The 19,833-nt window shown below is 54.3% G+C and overlaps 1 protein-coding gene across 2 annotated transcripts; it reads right to left on the reverse strand.

The window, feature by feature from the left end:
- Positions 1-1,778: 1,778 nt before the first annotated feature.
- Positions 1,779-12,027, reverse strand: SHOX (SHOX homeobox). Of its 2 annotated transcripts, none has more exons than XM_075726165.1 (5): positions 11,754-12,027; positions 8,156-8,364; positions 3,658-3,715; positions 3,474-3,562; positions 1,779-2,024 (listed from the first exon to the last, which is right to left on the reverse strand). In XM_075726165.1, the coding sequence occupies exons 1-5, from the start codon at positions 12,025-12,027 to the stop codon at positions 1,779-1,781; spliced, it is 876 nt and encodes a 291-aa protein (XP_075582280.1). The 2 variants fall into 2 exon arrangements, with proteins under 2 accessions (XP_075582280.1, XP_075582269.1); XM_075726154.1 differs by having other exon boundaries at positions 1,779-2,050; positions 3,464-3,562.
- Positions 12,028-19,833: the final 7,806 nt, after the last annotated feature.

The raw sequence follows: 19,833 nt of genomic DNA on the forward strand, positions 1-19,833 counted from the left end.
GCATTAGCTTAAGACTTGGAGTCTAAATCACAGGCAAAAACTAAAATGGCCAAATATTGAACTTGTCCACCTCTACAAAACACTCTGTGGGTTGTTTTTTTGTTTTTTTCTTTACTTAAAATGATTGCGAAAGTGTCATACAGACTTTTCAGCTTACTTCCCAGAAATATGGCACATTAACTCGACTAGAAATCATGGCATCTACCTTTTCCCACGTGATATATATAACTTTATCCCTTCATAGAAGACTCGGACTGTCATTTTGGCAAGAAGCCGCGATGCACCAGTCTGAGCATAAAGGACTTAAGTTATGGTTCTTGCAGAATTGGTTATTAACAGAATAAGTACGGCTATTCTTTTTAATCTATAATATTTACAGTATTGCACTTTACTGCACTTAATTGCATTTCACTAAAGTTAATGCTGCATCAGTATTATGCCTTAAAACCATATGTCCATCTTTGTTGTATAAGTCATTCTTTCTACATCCTGTAAAACAGCGAGATTTTGATTCAAAGATCCAGACGTTTGGAAAAAAAAAAAAATAGAAAAATTGACCTGTTTCTATGGCACAACGCATCTCATTGAGTTCAGGTGATTCTGGCAAAACAGGTGCATTTCTTATTGTTCCCATCTTTCGAGTTATCATTAACGCTTAGTAAATTCTAGTCTCTCTCTTTTTCTCCTTTCAAAGGACATAGCCATTTGAGACGCACATTTTTTGTTATTGCTGGTTTGATTTTTTTTTTTTTTGTTAGGAAAGAAAAGGAAAAAAAAAACTGCCTTGCCTCAGATCTGAAATTCCACATTTAAATTCAAACCAGTTCTGCAGCAGCAGCTCCTCAGTGATGGAAGAGATTCATGGCAGTGAAATAATACTGTTGGCAACAAAGAAATGTCATCTTTAATGGAGACCAGCCCCAAGGATTTATTATTTATTATTATTACTATTTGTTTTGTTTAGTTTCGTTCTAATATATTTCTGATCTTCAAAACGTGTTTAGTTAGACACATGCACAAGGTAGCAAAACTGACAGCAGCGGATGACGTTATGCTGGAGCGATCACTTTTGCCAGGGTCAAAAATCCAACGTGTCCCCAATGTTCACAGATTAACATAATTTAGAGATCGTTTCCTTGCCTTTTTTTTTTTTTTTTTGCTGTTTTTTTTTTTTTTTGTTCTTTTTGTGTGGGTGGTGTTTTGTTTTTTTAAACTCTCCTTTCTCTCTCCTCCCACCTACTTTATCCTCCGCGGAGTCTCTGACTCGTGGGTGCGTGTTTGCTGCGTGTGTGTGTGCGTGCGTGTGTGTGCGCGGGCCCCACGCGGGGGCCGGGCGCCCTGGCCCCGCGGCGGGCCGAGAGTCCCCACCGTGCCACACCGCGCCAACGGCCGCCAACGGCCGCCAACAACGGCCTCCAACGGCCGCCGGCGCCCTCCCTCTTCGCCCGGCTCCCCCGGCCGCCGAGTCTCTGGGGGCGAGAGGGCGAGGAGAGCGGCGGGAGGAGGCAGCCGCCGAGCGCTCGCAGACCTTGGGAAAGGGGGAAGGCATTTAAAAAGTAAAAAAAAAAAAAAAAAAAAAAAAGGAAAAAAACAAAATGAAATAAAAAATAAAAAGGAGAAGGCGGCAGGGCGGCCCGGAGCGCCCGCTGCTCGCCCTGCGGCCGCGGGGGAGGAGGAGGAGGAGGAGGAGCGGGGGGGCAGCGCGGCGGTCCGGGCGGGTCACACACAGGCCCGCCGCGGGCACCCGGGGCGGGATCGGGGGTCTCGGCCGAAGCGTGTCAGAGCCCCAGGGCCTCGGCGTGCTTGCGGGCCTTCAGCCGCAGGTCGGCGATGCTGGAGTTCTTGCTGTTGCTCTTGGCGGCGGCGGCCACCACGGCGGCGGCGGAGGCGGACTCCGCCAGGGAGGCGATGGGCAGCCCGAAGGGCGGCGGCGGGAACATCAGGTAGGGCGCGTGGGCCGCCAGGTGCGGGTGCAGGTGCGGGTGCGCGTGGGCCACGCCCTCCAGCTGCAGCTGCGCCTGGACCTGGGCGGCGGCGGCAGAGACACGGCGTCAGCACCGCGGCCGCGGAACCGGACCCCCCCACCGCCGCCACCACCCCCCCGCCCCAAGCTCCCCGCCTCCACCCTTCCCGGGAGCCCGGCGGCTGAAAGAGCAGCTGCTTAGCGGAGCCCCCCCCGCTCCGCGCTCAGCCGGCGGCACAGAGACGCGCTGACCCCTCCTCGTATTTATAAATAATAATAATAAATATAAATAATAATAAAAAATATGCGGCCCAACCCACGGGTGCCAACAACTGCTAAATAGCTATTTTTTTATATATACATATATCTATATATTTTTTTTTTTTTTCCAGGGATGTTTGTTTATACCTTGCTAAAAACTCTTTGGCCACGGGTCCCTTCTATATCCCGGGCTGGTGTTTGCTTTGGAGCTTTCCCGACCTACACAAACACGTTGGGTTGACTGAGAGATTTCAGCTCCGGGTAGGTTTGGGGAGGGAGGGCTGGGAGGCTGGGGGAGTTTATTTATGCATTTAATTATTTTGGTCCAAATATGTCTTTTTAAAAATCAATACAATTAATCTGTCAGCTCCACGTGTCTCTGAGACGGAGAAGGTGGTGGAGGGTCCCTTTGGGCTGGGAAAAAAAATCGATTCCCCGATTAATTGACAAAAAAAAAAAAAAAGGGGGGGGGGGTGAAGTTACAAAAGGTGGTGAGGGTCGGCTGGAAGCGGGACGGAATTTCATCCCCCTCGTCCCGGTTGCCCCCACCGGCCTTCCCCCGGGGGGCTGCACCTCGCTGGGGCAGGGACCCGGGCCCCGCCGCCCCGCTCCCGGCTGCCCGGCAGCGCACCGGGGACCCGCCACCCCCCCGCCTCCTGGGCGGCCGCCTCCATCGGAAAAGGCCAGGCCTCGGCAGCCCGCCTGAGAGGGAGGGGAGGGCGGCAGGGCAAGGGGCCGCAGGGCTTTTCCCCCTCGGGCTTTCGCCCGCCGCTGCGTGGGAGACCCTCCAGCAGCGCTCGCCGGCGCCGGGCGGGGACCGAAGCCCTCGGGGCCGGGCCGCTCCGTCCCCGCGGGGCGTGGGCGGGTCTGCCCCGGCCCCCCCCGGCCCTCCCCGCCCCGGGAAGGCGATGCACCCCTCGGGAGGCCAGGCCGCCTTTGCCACGTCTGCGGGCGGCCCGGGGGCCGTGTGCCAGCGCACGGCCGGGGCGGGGGGGGGGCGGCTGGGACCGGCACCGGCGGCGCCTCCTGGGGCCGCGGGACCCCCCGCTCGGCCCCCTCCCCGGGCCCGAGGGGCGCTGAGCTCCCGGCGGCCGGGCGAGGGCTCCTTCCCGAAGTTTTACAGCCTGTTTTTAATACGTGCCAACTTCTATATAAATGGCACTTGTAAACGTGTCCGGCTTCCTCCCGTGGAAACGAAAGGGGGTCGGAGCTTGCCGGGGGAAAGGAAAATAAAACCGGAGCTAACTACCTGTTGGAAAGGCATCCTCAGGGCTCCCATATTCACATAGGGGGCCACTCTGCAGGCGTCTAAATGGCTGGCGGTTCCCAGGATCACACCTGCGGGGAGAGACAGGGCCGGGTGAGCGGCGAAGGCGGCCCGGGGCTCCGCGGCAGCCACCCCCCGCCCCGGCCGGCCCGCACCCCTTACCCACCTTTGTGCATCTGGTTTTCCTGCTTTCGGCACTTTGCTCTCCTGTTCTGGAACCAGACCTGTGGAAAGAAAACGCAAACAAAACCAAAAAAAAGCAACAGAAATGGAGGTAGACTAGGGCAGCTGCGAAGAGAGGGTCATCTCAGGGGCCAGGGACGGAGGGGAGAGGCGAGGGGCTCCGCGCAACTTTGCGGAGGTCTCTCCACGGGAGCAGCCGAGGGGGAGAGCTCAGCCCCGGGTGGAATGAGCCCCTCTGCGTGCTGCGGAGGGGCTGTTTGGGGGGGTCCTGCTCTTTGGTGTGGTTTGTCAGCGGGAGCCGAACCGAGGAGATCAGAAGCGCCCTCGCAGCCGGGGGGAGCGGGGGCCGGCCGCTTCGCCCCGAGTCGCCGAGGCCGCCGCGTCCCCCCGGGCGGGCGGTGGCCGTCCTTGTGCCACCCCTCCGGAGCCAGGGGCCGCTCCCACAAACACCCAAAACAAGCCCAGACGCAGGCCGGCCGGCCGGGACCCTGGCTCCCTGTCCGGTCACACGGCGAACGCCCCGGGGGCAGCCGGCCTGGGCCAGGCCAGGCTGCGGGGCCTGGCCCCGGAGCCACCGGAGCCGCCTGCTCTCACCCGAGCTGGGTTTGGGAACGATGGAGGTGCGGACGAGGATCTCGGAGGAGATGAAGGTCTCAGGGAAGATGCGAGATACCGCACTTGCACAAAAGGGGCTGAAGCGTTCCCCAAACGGTAAAAGAAAACAAAACCCGCTTCTGGAGACTTGTGGCCAGACAAGAGCAACACTTTTGCAGGCTGGGGTGTAAAGAAGTGCTTATGCCCCTACCCGAGAAATGCCCGTAATCCAGCCCTAATTCCAGCCGTTCTGACTCGGACAAGCGCAGAACTCGCAGTTGCCACCGCACCCCCTGTGCCCCTTCTCCAGGGGCATTTCGGACCTGCATGACTTCCCCCCTCCCGGGATGCTTGGTTTAGCAGCTCTCCCCAAAGGATCGTCAGGGGCACGGACCAAAATGTTTTGCGGACCCTTATCCTCACACCAAAACCTACCGAATATGGACAAATATTGACTTTCACCGCTGATAAAATCTTGTAGCTAAGCAAACACCTACAACCTTTGATGTTCTTGCACTTGCCAAAGAGATCATACGGTTAATTAATACTAACTGCACTTCCTACATCAAATTTTCCCTTCAAGCTTTCTTCAATTGCCTTAATGATGGTCATTTACAACGGAGTAATTAGTGCAAAGAAAGGCTTCCAAAGGCATTAATTACCTCGGGTACCTCAGTGATTTTCTTAAGTAGGAATTGGCCTTCTCTGGTTTGGAGCACCATTTTCCCTGCCTAGGGTGGCCGGGGGGGAGCGCGCAGCTGCGGGGCGCTGCGGGGACGGACAGAAGGACCGAAGGACCGACCGACCGACCGACAGTTCGCTCCCTCCCTCCCTCCCTCCCGTTCCCCGCCGGCGTGTCGCTGGCGGGGCCCGCCCCGCGCTAACCGGGCACCGCTGCCGCCTCGCTGCTCCGCAACGCACAGCACGGCACAAGCCTGTTTTTCCGTACGAGCAATACGCAAATATTAACAACATGCAACGTTTCTCCTTTTAACCGGGCCGTTAGGGATTGACATTAAAAAAAAAAAAAAAAAAGGCATGCAAAATATCATCGTGCCGTAGCGACAATAATACTTTTTTTTTTTTTTACGGTTGTAAATCCTTGCAGGAAATCTCCTTGTGTGTGTTCCCCACGCTGCCCCCCTCCCCCCCCCCAAAGGAGTATAAATTGTCAGGAGGAATTTAAGCAGCGTTTAAACAACTTCTCTTGCAAATCAGAACATCTTTCAAACAGAAATTATATTTAAATCTGGAAAACGAAGTGCCCTTTCCCTTTAGCTATGAAAAAATAAGGTTATGAGGAATAAAAGTGATGAATTAGCCACTGCGTTAAGCGATAATAAATCAGGCTTGGTGTGATTCACGATCAATTCCAATTAGTCATGAATATGCTAAGTAAAGCACAGTACACTGTTTTAGACAGTTATTTCTTCATTAAGGATCACTCAGTGATTTCTTTCACAAATGCTCTAATCTGATTTCCTTTTGATTTCCATTAGAGACAGTGAATAATGACATTTAATTTAGCCCTGCACCATAAACCCAAAGATATTTGTTGTAATTGAATTACTGCCTGCTCCTCACTATGGTCTCATAACTTTCAATTATAACCCTGACAGCTGGGTGATATGAGTTTCCAGTACAACACTAAAAATAAAAGGTTAATAAGGACTAGCTACCATAGGAGCTTCAATTTATTTACAGCAAATTTCCACACTAAATTGAAACTATATCCTTTAACAGCAAGGGACAGACGGTTCAGATAGGAATTAGGGAACAATTCCGAAAGTATTAAAAAAAAAACCTTTCCATTTTCCCCCTTTCTCCTTCTTTTTTTTTTTCTGCTTCCATTTCTTGATGGATCTCAAGCTCTCGGCTTATTTCCTAATTAATTATCCATTTCTCCTCTTTTCCCTCTTGATATTTCTTTTATTTCTAGCTTTGTTTTCATTCAAACCTCTTTTGTAAGACTGTTAGATTTATTATTTTTTTCTCTCTCTCTCATAATCTCTGCCTGAATCAGTTTTGGTTTTTTTTTTTTTTACTTTTTTTTTTGGTGTGCTGTTTTAAGATCGGTAAGCACTTGAAGCACCAATTTTCCTGTAACTATGAACATCCTGTTAAGGTGCTGCTCAGTAATAAAGTACTTGAAAGAAAGAGTGCAGAATTCAATTACAAGTAATTTATTTTTATAGAAACAGTACATCAAGGCCTTGGAAAGATATTACAGAGCCCAAGTAAGAAGATCTGGGAAGATGACATAAGAGTTGATGTCCCCTTCAGCAAAAGTTTAATCTTTTCATTAATTTATATGGTGTGGTTAGATCAATCTTCCAGGAGAAAGTAGGCCAGCAGCACTCTGAACCCCTGCAATAACCCCTGCAAGCCGCCCTTCCTAAGGCATGTGCCCGGCACCATCCCTCGCCCAGCTCAGTTTATAGTGCGAGAGGCAGGAGCTGAGGGGAGAAAAGAGCCCTTAAAAAAAAAAAAAAAGAAAACCAAAACAAAACAAGAAAGAAAACAACCTAGCTACTCTATATATTTCGGGAAATGCCTCCAGGAGGCAGTTGTTTAAAGCGAGGTAGTCGCTTACTCTGGCAAAGGCTAGCTGAGCGGGCCCGGGAGGAGCGGGGTCCTGCCTGTTTGCTTTCCCCCATGGGCCGTGTTTAAGGAGGGGGACAAGGCCACCCCTCTCCCCACTGGGAACAAGGGACCCCTCTCCCCACTCCAGCCTGTACTCCTTGTCTTCCCACTGTGCCCTGGCGTGGGGGTAGGCACGAAGACACCCACCTATGCGGCCCACGTAGCCACACCTGCACCTATGCGTACCCACGCGCGCACACGCATAGATGGATATACACATGCATCGCTTATCTCTGGGGGGTGAAGGCGTTTTTGCTGGGTCGGGGGTGTTGGCTTGGTGACTTCTTCTTCTTGGGTTTTGGTTTGGGTCTGTTAGGCCAAGCGCAGAGTTTTAACCTAAAAAAGGATTTCCTTCGGGTTTCTCCTGCTCTAGGCCAGCTCGGGGAGCCACAGGTTGATCTTACTGATTATTTCTAGGGTTTTCTTTTTTAATGCGTCATCTGTTTTGGGGGATGCATTCCCCAGTTGGCTTAAGGAGTGCAGGGGCAGCGGAGGGATCTTTTTCCCCTGCATCAAACCGAAAATCGAATTTTAAAATAATCGATGTGGAGCCACCCAAACAGACGGCTCTGATGGCCCCAGAACTACAGCAACCCAAACCTATTTTCAAGGTTTCGAAGGCTAATTGGTGTTTAGCTGGATCTGAAGCGGGATGGGAGGGACGGGGGGGAGCCTCCGCCAGATGGGGTGCCATGCATTCATACGCTTGCTGCGCGAATCAGAGGGGGCACCTTTCCCCCGGCTCTGGCTAATCCCGTCCCTCAGCACCCAAACCGTCTAGCCTTATTCACGGCGATTGTTTTCTGGGCTTTTTTTTTTCCATAACGGCCCCATAAAAGAAGGCAGGGTCGGGGGGTGGGTGGAAACTGAGGATTAAGGGAGAGTTAATGGCACGTTTGCAAGGAAAAATACAATGATTTAAAAAATAGCTAATTACTGAGTTATTAGAGACTTGTCACCACTATCACCACCATCACACCCCCCTGCAAAAAAAATAAAATAAAATAAAATAAAATAAAAATTAAACCGCCTTCCTAGGAAATGCAAGGCACGGGCAGATATTCCCAGAGCAGAATTACTGTTTGGCAGGACAGGTACAGCGGAGTTGCAAACAGCTTCCCCATCACACGTGTCGTCTCTGCCTTCACCTCCCCGCTTTGGATGAAACGGGGCACTGTGCTAGGATCCGCTGGCAGTTAAGAAGTGAGGTGAGGTCGTTTCCAGGAACAGAGCCTTTCTCTTACCTGAACCCTAGCTTCAGACAGTCCCAGCCTCTGGCTTAGTTCCTCCCTCATGAAGGCATCCGGATAGTGAGTCTCATCAAAAAGTCTTTCCAGCTCATTCAGCTGCTCTAGTGTGAAATTGGTTCTGCTTCTCCTTTGTTTGAGCTTGGTCTGTCCATCTTCATCTTCTGACTTCACATCTTCCCTCTTCTCTTTGCACTCGTAGATCCCTGCCGGGAGGGGGAAGGGGAAAACGACACTGAGCCTCCCCTCGCACCTCTCCGAAGTTTCTCTCCGCAGCACACGGGGGTCACCCCCCTCCCCTCTCTTCGTCCCCAAACTCAGCGCAACCTGCGGGGGCAACCGGCGGGCGGGAGGGGGGTGCCTGGGCCGGCCCCGGCAGGCCGGAGGGGCGAGCGGGGATGGGGGCCGGGCCGGGTCGGGGGGCACCGGTTCGGGCTGAGCCCCGCTGCCAGCTCCGGGCCGAGGGAGGGAGGAAGGGAGGGAGCCGCGCTGCCTTGCCTGGCTGATGCCCCATCAGAAAAACTATATACTTAAATATAATTTTATTTTCTTTCCAGGGTGAGGAGGAAGCCGTGCCGCCGGTTGGCACGGGCAGTTCGGGGAAGGGGCCGGGAGGGAAACCGCCGCCCCCCCGATGCCTCCAGGCGCTGGGAAGAGGCGGGGAAGGGGGTTTCTCCGTCGCAGTTTTCTCCCAAAGTAAGGAAGCTTATGCAAGAAGCTCCCCACCGCTATCATGGTGAAGCCACGGTGAAAATATTTGCCTCGTAAAAGAAACTTTCCATGGGCCTGAGACCGACACCATCCGTCCCTCTCCCCCTGACCACCCCTTCTTCCCCCAAAATACCTGCCGCGGATCGAAACCCCCGGGGCGACGGGCCAGCACGGCCCGGCGCGGGGGAGGGGGCTCAAGGACCGTGGGTACCCCCCAGCCCCTCCAAAACAGCAGACACGCCACACACACACCATGGAGCCCAACGGGGCTCGGGGCGAGCTTGTGACCGGAGGCAGCCACTGTGCACGCCTGTCCCGGGCAGAGGGAGACAGCGGGGAAAAACAATTGCCCCTTTTTGTCTTGGCGGGGGGGGGGGAGGATTTCGTGTTTTGGCGTTACAGCTTGCTTTCCTCTTTTTTTTTTTTTTTTTTTTATTCCCCCCCCTCCCCCCGCCCCAATGCCAGGCGGCCTAAAGCATCGGCCTTCTTTTAAATCCGGCTAACGACAAGAGGTGCTGGCGCAGGGGGCACCTCTGGAGCCTGAACCGGTTCCCCGGGATCCCCTGCCTGCCCGGGGCGCCCCGGCGGGGTGCGCATCCAGCGCGGGCACCGGCGCAGTCCCGGGACGAGCCTGCCCCGGCGGCCTCCTTTGTCCCGCTTCACCTCTGGGCGGTGTGGGGCTCGGGGGGGAGGACATATCTGCAGATGAACCCCAATTAAATCCGTTTTCCCTCATCAAATGCACACTTTTTTTTTTATATATATATATATATACAAACACACAAATGTGCGCATGCACGTATATGTTATCCTAGATACTTAGGGGCATCCCAAAACGCAAATGACTAACTGCAAATCGTAAGTTAATTGAACGTAATAACCCGTCCTGAACTGCATCTGTGCTTATGCAAGGCGGGGACCCAAGCCGAAGTGCTCGTTTTCACTTCCGAAACGAAAACTGTCCCTGGCCGTAATCGCTCCTCCGGGCTCCCCGTCTCCGACTCCGGGATGGATATCGGCTGCATAAAACTTTGGGAAGAGTCTGGCCTCCGAAGGGGGGGTGTTCGCCGGTTGGGTTTAACGGCATTTTGTTCGCATTTATTCTGTACGGGGAACCCCTATGAAAAGACGAGGGTGCTAACCCAGCAACTGCCTGGGGAAAATTAGGCGCGTTCGAAAGCTCTGTCTCCTTTCGGAGGTGCGAGGCTACAGCAAGTCCGCGATAGGTATGAAATATTAATCGGTGGGACTGGAATCACACGCCGGAATCAGTTGAAATTAGACTGAAACCTGGCATGAATTTAAACTGTCACAAGCATCTCAGCTCTTTCCAACTCCTCCCTTCCATCCCCACCCCCAGCCCCTCTCCACAGATTAGATTAGCTAAACATACAAGCCAGAATTTCGATACACAGGGAAAAGGGGAAGTAGTAGAGATTTCTTTTTTCGTTCGTTCGCATTATAATATTTTTTTCAGATTTTTTTTTTCCTGGAGCCTGCCCTGCTTTCATTTTTTAAAGCCATCTCCTGCGCGAACGATTCCTCTAAACTGAACGCTCTCTTTTTGCAATCTCTCGACCAGAGAAGGAAAATCATCAGCGCCGAGTGGTACTGGCTTGTGCAGAAATACGGGTACCCGAATATGTGATTATACCCGGTCCTTCTGTTTGGGGAGGGGGTGGAAGAGAGGAGGATATTAAATAAGCGTTTGGGCTGTAAATTAAATTGCCTTTCGCCCAATGTTATATTAAACAAGATCAAACAGTAGGAAACAGCTGAAAGACTGGTTGTTGTTCCCCAACCTATTAACCGTTTTTTATTACCCCAAGCTAGCCGGTAGCTCCCCAGGCAGGTCCACCTGTCTAACTTGCCTAGAGACACTTTCTCAACTTTCTAATCCCCCCGCCCTTTTTATTCTCTCCTTCCCCTGCCAGCCTGTGCGTGACTTTTAGCTGCCTTGGTTTAAAAATTATTTTTAATTTTAATTTCTTCCCGCTAGGAGGGAATGGCGTTTCACGCCTCGGCCGGCCGGCCCCGCACCCCGGGGGGATGCGGTGCTGCCCCGGCCCAGGTGCGAAGGGCAGGCGGGGGCCTGAGGGAGCGGGCGGCAGGGCCGGCCGGTGCCTCTCTCCGCAGGGATGCTCCCTCTCACCCGGGCCCGGGCAGCTCCCCCTCAGCCAGGCACCTCTCCTCCTCCTCCTCCTCCTCCTCCTCCTCCTCCTCCTCCTCCTCCTCCTCCTCCTCCTCCTCCTCGCCGGCCGCAGCCTCTGGCCAGGGCAGGCTGACCCACGCCAGACAAAATGTCCAGGGAGAGCCCCCTCCACATCCAGCCTTCTCCCAGAAGAAGCAGCAGCATCCTGACGGCCCGGAAGCAGGAAAAACAGGTCTTCTGAGGCATTAAAACTCCCCGGACAAGGGTTTCCTCGTACAAAATACACAGACAGAGAAAAATGTCTGACGTCCTGCGCTGCCCCCTTCCCCCGGGCGAGCGAACGCCTAACGCACCGGATCGATTTCGGATGTGAACGGGGGCTTGGCGCGGGGCGGAGGGAGGTGGAGGGGAGAAGCGGGGGAGGACAGAAGTTGCGACTTATTTTGCACGGCTATGTTCCCGTTATGCATGCAGGCATATGTCTTTCTAAGCGTATGTTCCCGCCGCTGCGGGAGGGAGGCGGCCGGAGGAGGGAGGCAGGAGGCGGGAGGCGAGCCCGCTCGCCCCGCCGGGGCCGGGGCCGGGGCCGGGGCCGGGGCCACCGGGGCCGGGGCCGCCGGGGCCGGCTCGTCCCCGCTGCTGAGCGCCGGGGCCGGCGGGGGTGCGGCCGGGGAGGGGTCCGGGGCTGCCGGCGAGGGGCGCGGGGCGGAGGGCGCCCAGCCCCGCTCTTACCTTCCGCCGTCCTGCCCGTGCTGAACTCCTTCAGTTTGTCCTTGTCGCTCTCTACGTGGTCTTTGAAAAGATGCACCGGGCAATGGTTGCTGCTCTCGGTCATGTCCTGCAGGTTAGAGTCAGAGTTTCCAAGCTCCCTAGAGCGAGCCAACCCACTCTCCAAAACTTCCCTGTACGTGATCGTCTCCTTCTTGTTGCTGCTGCCACTGCCGCTGCTGCTCTCTTTGCTTTTCTGGTCAAAAGATTTGGATACAAAAGCCGTAAGTTCTTCCATGGCTGCCCGGTGATCTTATCCACAGAGATCCACTTGTTTTCAGTCGGAGATGTGGCCGTCCTCCGCACGCTGTTTTTGCACGTAGAAGATGGGCTGTATAGGGTTAGATCACTCCTGCTGTTATTTATGCCTTTCAATTTGAGATCACACTATTTATACATGGCTACCTCAGCCCAACCCCCAGCTCTCCCTGTCTCCAGCAATTACTGACTGCTCCATAGTCGCAGGCGGACTCCTAGCAGCTATCTCCCCCACCTCAGTCCAGCAATTGGCTTTCTTTTCATTTCATCACTCTTTGGCATCTTTGCACCTTGATTTAGGGAGGCAAAGAGGCAAAAGCGAAAAAGAGGGGGGGAGAGAGAGAGGGAGAGAGAGGAATAAAGGGGTGGGGGGAGAGGAAAACACGAAAATAGGTATCTGCATTCTGTAAATGGGTTGCAGAAATGAAAGTCGAGGAAGACTTAATTGATTGTAAGGACATCCTGTGCGTGGCAACACCGTCAGTAAAAACGGACCCACAGCTAAGCAAATAACTGTGCTCCTGCAATTAAATGTATCGCTGTCAAGAGGAAAAGAAAATGAGTGTTCAATAAAAAAAAGGTAATGAATAAAAAGCCGGAGATGTGCATTTGTTGTAATCATTGGAAATTCTACCTGATTTGCTATTTAGCTAATTTCGCTTAAGCAAATGCTCAAAATAATCAGCGAACCAAAAATGCTGTTTTGAAAGTGTTGCCTGTTCTGGCGGGTGGGTGGGTGCGCGGAGGGGGACGTGTGTTGCAGTTAAACAAGTTGCGAGGTGTCTCGGAGATCCGTGTCGGGGTGTTCGGAGGATTTGGAGGGGGGTTGCCTGGCTGGGGGGGGTGTTTATCCATAGGTAGGGGGACTCTCCCGATGCGTGTAAACATTGCAGGATCTGCTTTCTTATTTACTGTTATTAGGTCGTCTGAAGATACTGTTGGGGAAAATTAAAATCTTAAAATGTTTCTTTGGATGTAGAGCTACCCTGCTGCGTGCAGTAGAGGGGTAATTTGTTAACACGAGAGTTTGCGCACGACAAATAGAGCATTAAATTGTCTTTTTTTTTTCTGTCTTTTTTTTTTTTTTTAACGAAACATATCCTGCCGGATTTAAGATAGGACTGGCAATAATTTCCCCACCTTGTTCTTGGTAGGCTGCTGTTATTTTTGTTGTACTCCCGGAAAAATGACTATTCTGTGCGCTCGAATAGCTGTCTGAAATTCATCTCCAGATAACAGCGCCGGCATTTCTAGCCCCTCTCGGCACCATCTGATCAGCAAGCGGAGCCGACTTTCCAGCTATTTGTTTCTATCTCCTCTCCTCGGGCTTTCACGCGAAGGGTTATTTGGTATTTGGAGGAATTTTGTCTTCTGGTCGTTTGCTTTTTTACCTCCTTCTCGTTCCCTCGCCTCGAGTTTGAGATAATCGGAGCCCATCGTCACGCCACCCTCCGCTCTGAATCGCAACCAAAGGAGGCTCCTTGCTGGCGCAAGGGGCCATTGTTTCTTTTCCGGGGGAGCGGGGGACTGCTCGGAAAATTAGCAGAACATTAAAACACTAAAAATACGTTTAATTAATCCAAAGGTGCCGCCAGCACCAGAGTTAACACCTCCACAGGAGGAGGGGGAAAAATAATAATCGAGGAAGCAATTAATAAAGGGCTTTTAGGGGGGGAAAAAAAAAAATCAATCTCCCCCTGTGCGAATTTAAAATGATTGTCTGGGGGACAGGGATTGATCATTTGATCTCGGCATTGCGGATATCCCTGACATTTATTATATTGTTGTGTCTCGGTGGCATCCTTCCTCCGGAGTTCATTTAGCAGGCGAGGGAGCCGAGGAAGCCCCTTACAACTTAACAAACAGGTCTTGTCATCGCAAACGCCAATCAAATCCCAGGCTCTAATGTATATCACACGGCACCACATAAATAATAAAGGCGAAGGCGAGACGTGGAGGTAACGTGCGGCTGAGGAAAGATTCCCCGGCGCGGCGCGGCTGGCTCCTGCCCTCCCTCGTGCCGCCCGGCGCGCGCGAGGGCGGCCGAGGGCTCGCGGCGGAGCGCCGCACGCGCCCGGCGGGCGCGGCGCGAGGCCGCGGCGGCGGGGGACAGCACGCGCGCAGGCGGGGGACAGCGGCGCCCGCTCCCGCGGGGGAGAAGCCCACGCGCGGGGAAACTTCGCCCCAGCCCCCGGAGCGCCCGGCGCCGACCCCCCCCCCCCCCCCCCCCCCGCCCCGCCGCCTCGCCCAGCCTCCCTCTGCCCCCCTGGCAGCAACAAGGAGAAATATTGGTATTTACTGACTCCGCCGCCCCGGCCCCGCTGCGGCACCCTGCGCCTCGGCCGCCCCGAGCTGCCGCACTCTGCGCCCGCATCCCCCCGCTGTGCTCCCCTTCGCCCCCGTCCCGCTCTCCTCCCCGCGGCTCCCCCCCTGCGCCCAGACCCACGCCTGCAGCCCACGCAAGTCTTCTCCCGGAGACCCCCCCCCCCCAGACCTCTGCTCCCGGAGACCCCCCCCGGACCTCTGCTCCCGGAGACCCCCCCGGACCTCTGCTCCCGGAGACCCCCCCCGGACCTCTGCTCCCGGAGACCCCCCCAGACCTCTGCTCCCGGAGACCCCCCCGGCGCTCTGCTGTCACCGCCGGGGCTCCTGCCCCCGAGGACAGGGGCAAATCCAAGCGCCCTAAACCAGAGCGGGCAGAAAAGCCCCGTTCCCCCGCCCCATCCCCATCCCGCCCGCCCTCCCCGCTTCCCGGCAGCGCCGGGGCGCCCGGTGGGAAAGCCGGCCGCCCCCCGCCTCCCCGCAGCCCGCCGGGCGCGGCTGGGCCCGGGGCAGCCGCCGGGCGCGCAAATGGGGCGGGGGTCGGCGGCCCACGGCCGCTCGCCGCCCCCGACGGCAGCGGGGAGGCCGCCGGGCTGAGCCCCGCAGACGGGGGGAACTTGCCTCAGACTCGTTCCGAAAGCTAAAAGCGAAACAAAGCACCGGAAAGGGAAAGGGGGGAAAAAAAAGCGGGGGGGAATAATAATAATAAAAAAAAAAAAAAGAAAGAGAGAGAAGCGGTGCAAGTCGCAACCCTCCCCGGGGGTCCGGCCGCCGCCCCACGCCGCGGACCCAGGCCCGGCCCAGCGGGGAGCGGGGGGAGGCGGGGAGCGTCCCCGGGACTCCCCCCGCCCCCGCAGCCCGCGGGCGTGCGGGCACCTAGGGCAAGGTGGTGCGGGTGTGGGCAAAGGTGGGGGGCACTTGTGACCCCGCTACAAACTTTGGCAGCGGGTTGAGAGGGGAATTGCGCTCGTTGCTGCTCCTGACAGCGGGCTGGGGAGGAGGGATGGAGGGAGGGAGAGAGGGAGGGAAGGAGGGAAGGAGAGAGGGAGGGAAGGAGCTGCCGTCCAAACCCCATTCCCTTGCAGGCACGGAGCTCCTGGGACCCTGTCGCAAAACTAAAGAAGTCGCCGGCGCCCCTCAGAGCTGCCCCCTGCCCCCGGCTCAGCTCGGCACGCCGGGTGCCCGCGGCACAAGCCACCCCGCGGCACAAGCCAGCCCGCTTTCCCTGACCCCCCGGCTCCCCCCCGTCCCCTGCAGGACCGGGTATCAGCAGCATGTTGAGGGACTCCCCCGGCAGCACGGCCTCCCGGGTCACCTGCGTGGCACCGTGCCCCCAAATCCTCCTCCTCCTCCCTCCCCACCGCCCCGGGGCACCGGAGAGGAGCCCTCCGCCCTGCTGGGCGCCCTAACTGGGCAAAAAAAAGGGGAGGTGGGGGGGTGTCCCCTCATTCCACTCCCCTTTCTTGCCCCCCTCCTCACTTGCCCCACCGCCGGCCCTGCGGGGCTGAGTCTCCCCCCGCAGACCCGAGCCCGCCCCCGGGCCGCCGCCTCCTCCCCGGCTGCCGCTCCCCGCAGCCCCCGAGGCCCCCGGGGCTCAAAACCGGCCGGGAGCGAGCGGGGCAGGAGAGCGAGGGACGTGGGCGAGCAGGGAATGTCGCCGGGAATGGCCGGGAACAGCCCCGGACCAGGTACCGCCGAAGAGCGTTTATTTAGCGTGGTATCAATACATGTGGGGTTTTTTGTTTTGTTTTTTTGGTTTGTTTTTTTTTTTTTAAATTCCGCTTTCGAAGGGACCTCTTGACCATTGGGGTTCTTCTCCGAGTTAAACGAGAGGAATAATTATGAATGAGTTTAAGCGTTGCATGAGCTTTAAGCATTTCCAAGGCAAAGTATTGGATTTCATATTTATAAGAGGAATTTACATTTGTACATTGACTCATGGTATGACGTAGGGCGAAACCGACCCCCCCCCCCCCCCCCTCCGCTTCAGCTTATTTTGGTCGAAATGGGGCAAATAAGCAAACAGAAAAATCATCGGTTTAATCCACGCTTTAATAAGCGCTGACCTGAAGAGCAAGATTTTGTTGAGTAGATAACTGAGTCCTCTCTCTCCATCTCCCTCCCTCCCTCCCTCCCTCTCTCTCTCTCGTGATTAATTCAGAGACTGTAATCATGGACATTGTACATCAAACCTTTCTGCTCACGCTACAGACTCCTGCAGATTTTTATTGGTTTACATGAAAGCGAGTAAACATATTTCAGAGGATGCCCTTTCAATCTGGCTCCATTTCCACAGCACATAATTCCAAGGACAATTTGTTTTAATAATAAGAATGGATGCAGTGTTAATGGTTTTCAATTTGTGTTTAAAAAAAAAAAAAAACCATTAAATATTTATAAGTATCGATCGAGGGTTTCAGGATTTTACAGACGTCTTAACACATTTCATAGATGGGATTTTTTTTAATTTAGAAACCTGCGTCGTATTCTCTCTTACGCTGTTTATTGATTTAAGCAACATCCGTGTCTCAAATGAGAGACTAATAGATTTTCATTAAAATAGGCTCTCTTAATCCTGATTGTGAATGGATATGATTGATCCATCCAGCACACTACACATCTATAATATTAATAAAGGACATTATCATGGCCGGACTTGCTTTTCCGTCATCAGGGCACTTTTTTTCCCCCCGCTCCTTGCAACCTTAAAGATTTATTTGGGGGCCGTAAAATGGCTTACAGGAGGGAAACGCATTGGGAAGAATACATTTTTATATTAGATTTTTTTTTTTTGGTAGCTTCAGTGGAAATATTTTTTTTTTTTAAATCTACAAGCCGCTGGGGAAACATATGGTGAAAATTAAACTGTTTCCCCGCAAATCTAATCTTAAAACATTTATGTTGAGTTTTATTTTTAGAAAAACATTTTTAAAGGAGAGGAAAACAATCTTGGACGAAAAGTAAAATAAAGAACGTTAGAAAGGCTATAGTTTAAAGTAACAATAGCCTCCTTTCCCCGGCTGAGGCTGCTGGACGGGTATCGTACCTGATGAATATGTTACGAAGCGGTCGGGACAGGAGCGGCTACAGTAATTAATGGAGTGTGACAGAAATGCTAAGGGCTTAATTGTCTTTATTCCGACTTCTAGCAACGTAACCAAAGGGATACATTAATTCAATAGCAAAACACACAAATGCTCTCCTACACGGAGGCACGTGCAAACACCCACGCTCACGCACGCACGCAACGTCCCTTCTCTATCACAATTATTTTTTTTAAAAAGCTGCAGCTTGCCAGCAACATTAATTACTCATATGTTCATTACAGCGAGCCTCGACGCGTTCAAATCCTCATCTACTTTTACTTCTGTAAAATTAAACATTCACGTGGTGAATTACAATAAGCAATCTCTTCGGTGTGTAATTAATTACAATTTAGTGGGCGAGCGTAATGGGCGAGTAGCCCCCTTGGCTTCAGTCGCCCTGGACAACTCGAGCAGAATTGGAAGAGTCTATCAGAAAAACCGCAGAAAAAGAGGGGAAAAAAAAAAAGTTCCGGGCTGTAAAGTTTGTACCGATTTTAGCAACACAAAATACACACAGAGAGGATTGTTTGCCTCCTTCAGTAATGTGCGAGGGACGCTGCAATTTTGAACTCTGTAATAATGATTAATAAGTCAAAAGGGCATATTTTTCTTTTATGGTATGCAGCGCTCAAGGGAATATTCCGTGTATGTCTTTAAAACGAAGTAGGAATATTTACACACATGCACAGAGTTAGCAACAGCACCAAAGAAAGAAAAAAACCCACGAATATTTCAGTGAACTATTACATTTTTTCAATTATTTCCCAACGAGTATTTCAATGAACTGTTACATTTTCCCAATTCACAGGGAAGATTTATGGGATTATTAAGATTTCTAGTGGAAATATTATACAGTGGAAGTTTATCGTCTCTCAGGGATTGTACACCATTTGATATCAATTTCCAGATGTTATGATCTTTTTCAGAAAATAATTGAGTATATTAACTTCTTTCCTACAGAAGACTATTTAGGGGGGGTATTTATTTATTTATTTATTCTGTCAAGGGCGCAACGGTCTCCCCTCCCCCGCCTTTTCCCTGACCAGAATGAAATTGTTGAAGCATTGGGGTGAACTTAAATCAGATAATGGTTTAATACTCAAGGGAAGGAGTAATTCATTTGCGAGTTTATTACAAGCAGGAGCCCGTGGATTTACCTATATTTTTATATAAGACCAAGGCAGAGCTTGCCTCCGTCGCTGCCCCCGGCCGTGGGCAGGGGGGGCGGCGCGGTGGCCCTGCGTGGGTGCCGGAGCCCCCGCGGGGTCGGGGTGCCGGGGGGAGCCTGCGGGCACCCCCGCTGACCCGCGCTCCGCCGGAGCGCCGTGAGCTCCGCCGTGACCGCACGGTTAGAGCAAGTTGGAAACGACACGCGTGTTTTTTAAAAGGTCTTTCCTCCGAGGCGGTGCTCGCCTCCTCCGGCGGTGGGTCCCTGAGTCCCCGCAGACCTGGGGAGCACGCACACGCGTGGACCCGCACACACACGGATCCGTGCACACAGGCACGCGTGCCCAGGCACGGACACACCCGCGCAAGCCCTGCGGCCCCCCACTCCGCGATCTGGAGGGGCTCAGCGGCAGCGGCGGGATGCAGCCCCCCCCACCTCGCCCCCCGGCCCGGCCAGGGGCTGCGCCGGCCCCCGCTGCCCCCGTGTCGGCCGGGGCGGGATGCTCCCCTGCCCGGGGCCCGGCCCGCCGTGGGAGCGGGGCAGGGGGGCCGCGTGTTAGTGGCAGATTTGCAGCTGTGCCTCGGAGAGGCGCAGGGCGGACCCCCCCCCCCCCCCCCCCGAGTCCCCCCCCGTCCCCGGTCCCCACTCGTGCAGGCTGCGGGTGGGCGAGGTGTGCCCGCCCGGTCCCTGCTGCTGAGCTCTGCCCCGACCCCCCGGGGAGGGGGGCGGGAATCGGACTCCCCCCACCCGCAGGGCCGGGGCGTGGGTGCCGCAGCGGCGTCGCCCCCGAGAGAGGGACCGCGTCCCCCCCCGGTCCCGGGCTGGCCCCGGCCCCGGCTGCCGCCCCTCGCAGCCGCGGCCCTCGACGGGCAGAGACACCCCCCCCCCCCGCCCCCCGCCGTCGCCCGGCCGTCCTCGGAAGGGATGGGGCCGGCCGGAGCGAGATTTCACCCCAAAAAGGGATTAAGGGCTGCGGCGGGCTTCACTGCCTCTGCAGGGTGAGGTGGGGAGCGAGGGGGCTAACATTTCACAGGTTACCTCGCCTCGCGTTTATCAGGGTAGTTAAAGGGGAAAAAAAGAGGTGGGGGAGAAGGAGAGAGAAAGAAAATCAACTTTAAGAGACTCCGGGTTTAAATAACAGCCTTTGATATTTTGACAGTAAAATGGAAAACACTTAACAGGAGTCAAGTTTTGATGTCTGAGGCTGGCA

The sequence above is a fragment of the Pelecanus crispus genome, chromosome 1, assembly GCF_030463565.1.
Source record: "Pelecanus crispus isolate bPelCri1 chromosome 1, bPelCri1.pri, whole genome shotgun sequence".
NCBI classification, from domain to species: domain Eukaryota; kingdom Metazoa; phylum Chordata; class Aves; order Pelecaniformes; family Pelecanidae; genus Pelecanus; species Pelecanus crispus.

Coding starts and splice junctions, on each gene's coding strand:
- SHOX (XM_075726154.1), bottom strand. CDS start 12,027: ATGGAAGAACTTACGGCTTTTGTATCCAAATCTTTTGACCAGAAAAGC. Junction 3,716..8,155: donor TGTCTGAAGCTAGGGTTCAG/GTAAGAGAAAGG, acceptor TTCTTTCCACAG/GTCTGGTTCCAGAACAGGAG. Junction 3,563..3,657: donor GGAAAACCAGATGCACAAAG/GTGGGTAAGGGG, acceptor CTCTCCCCGCAG/GTGTGATCCTGGGAACCGCC.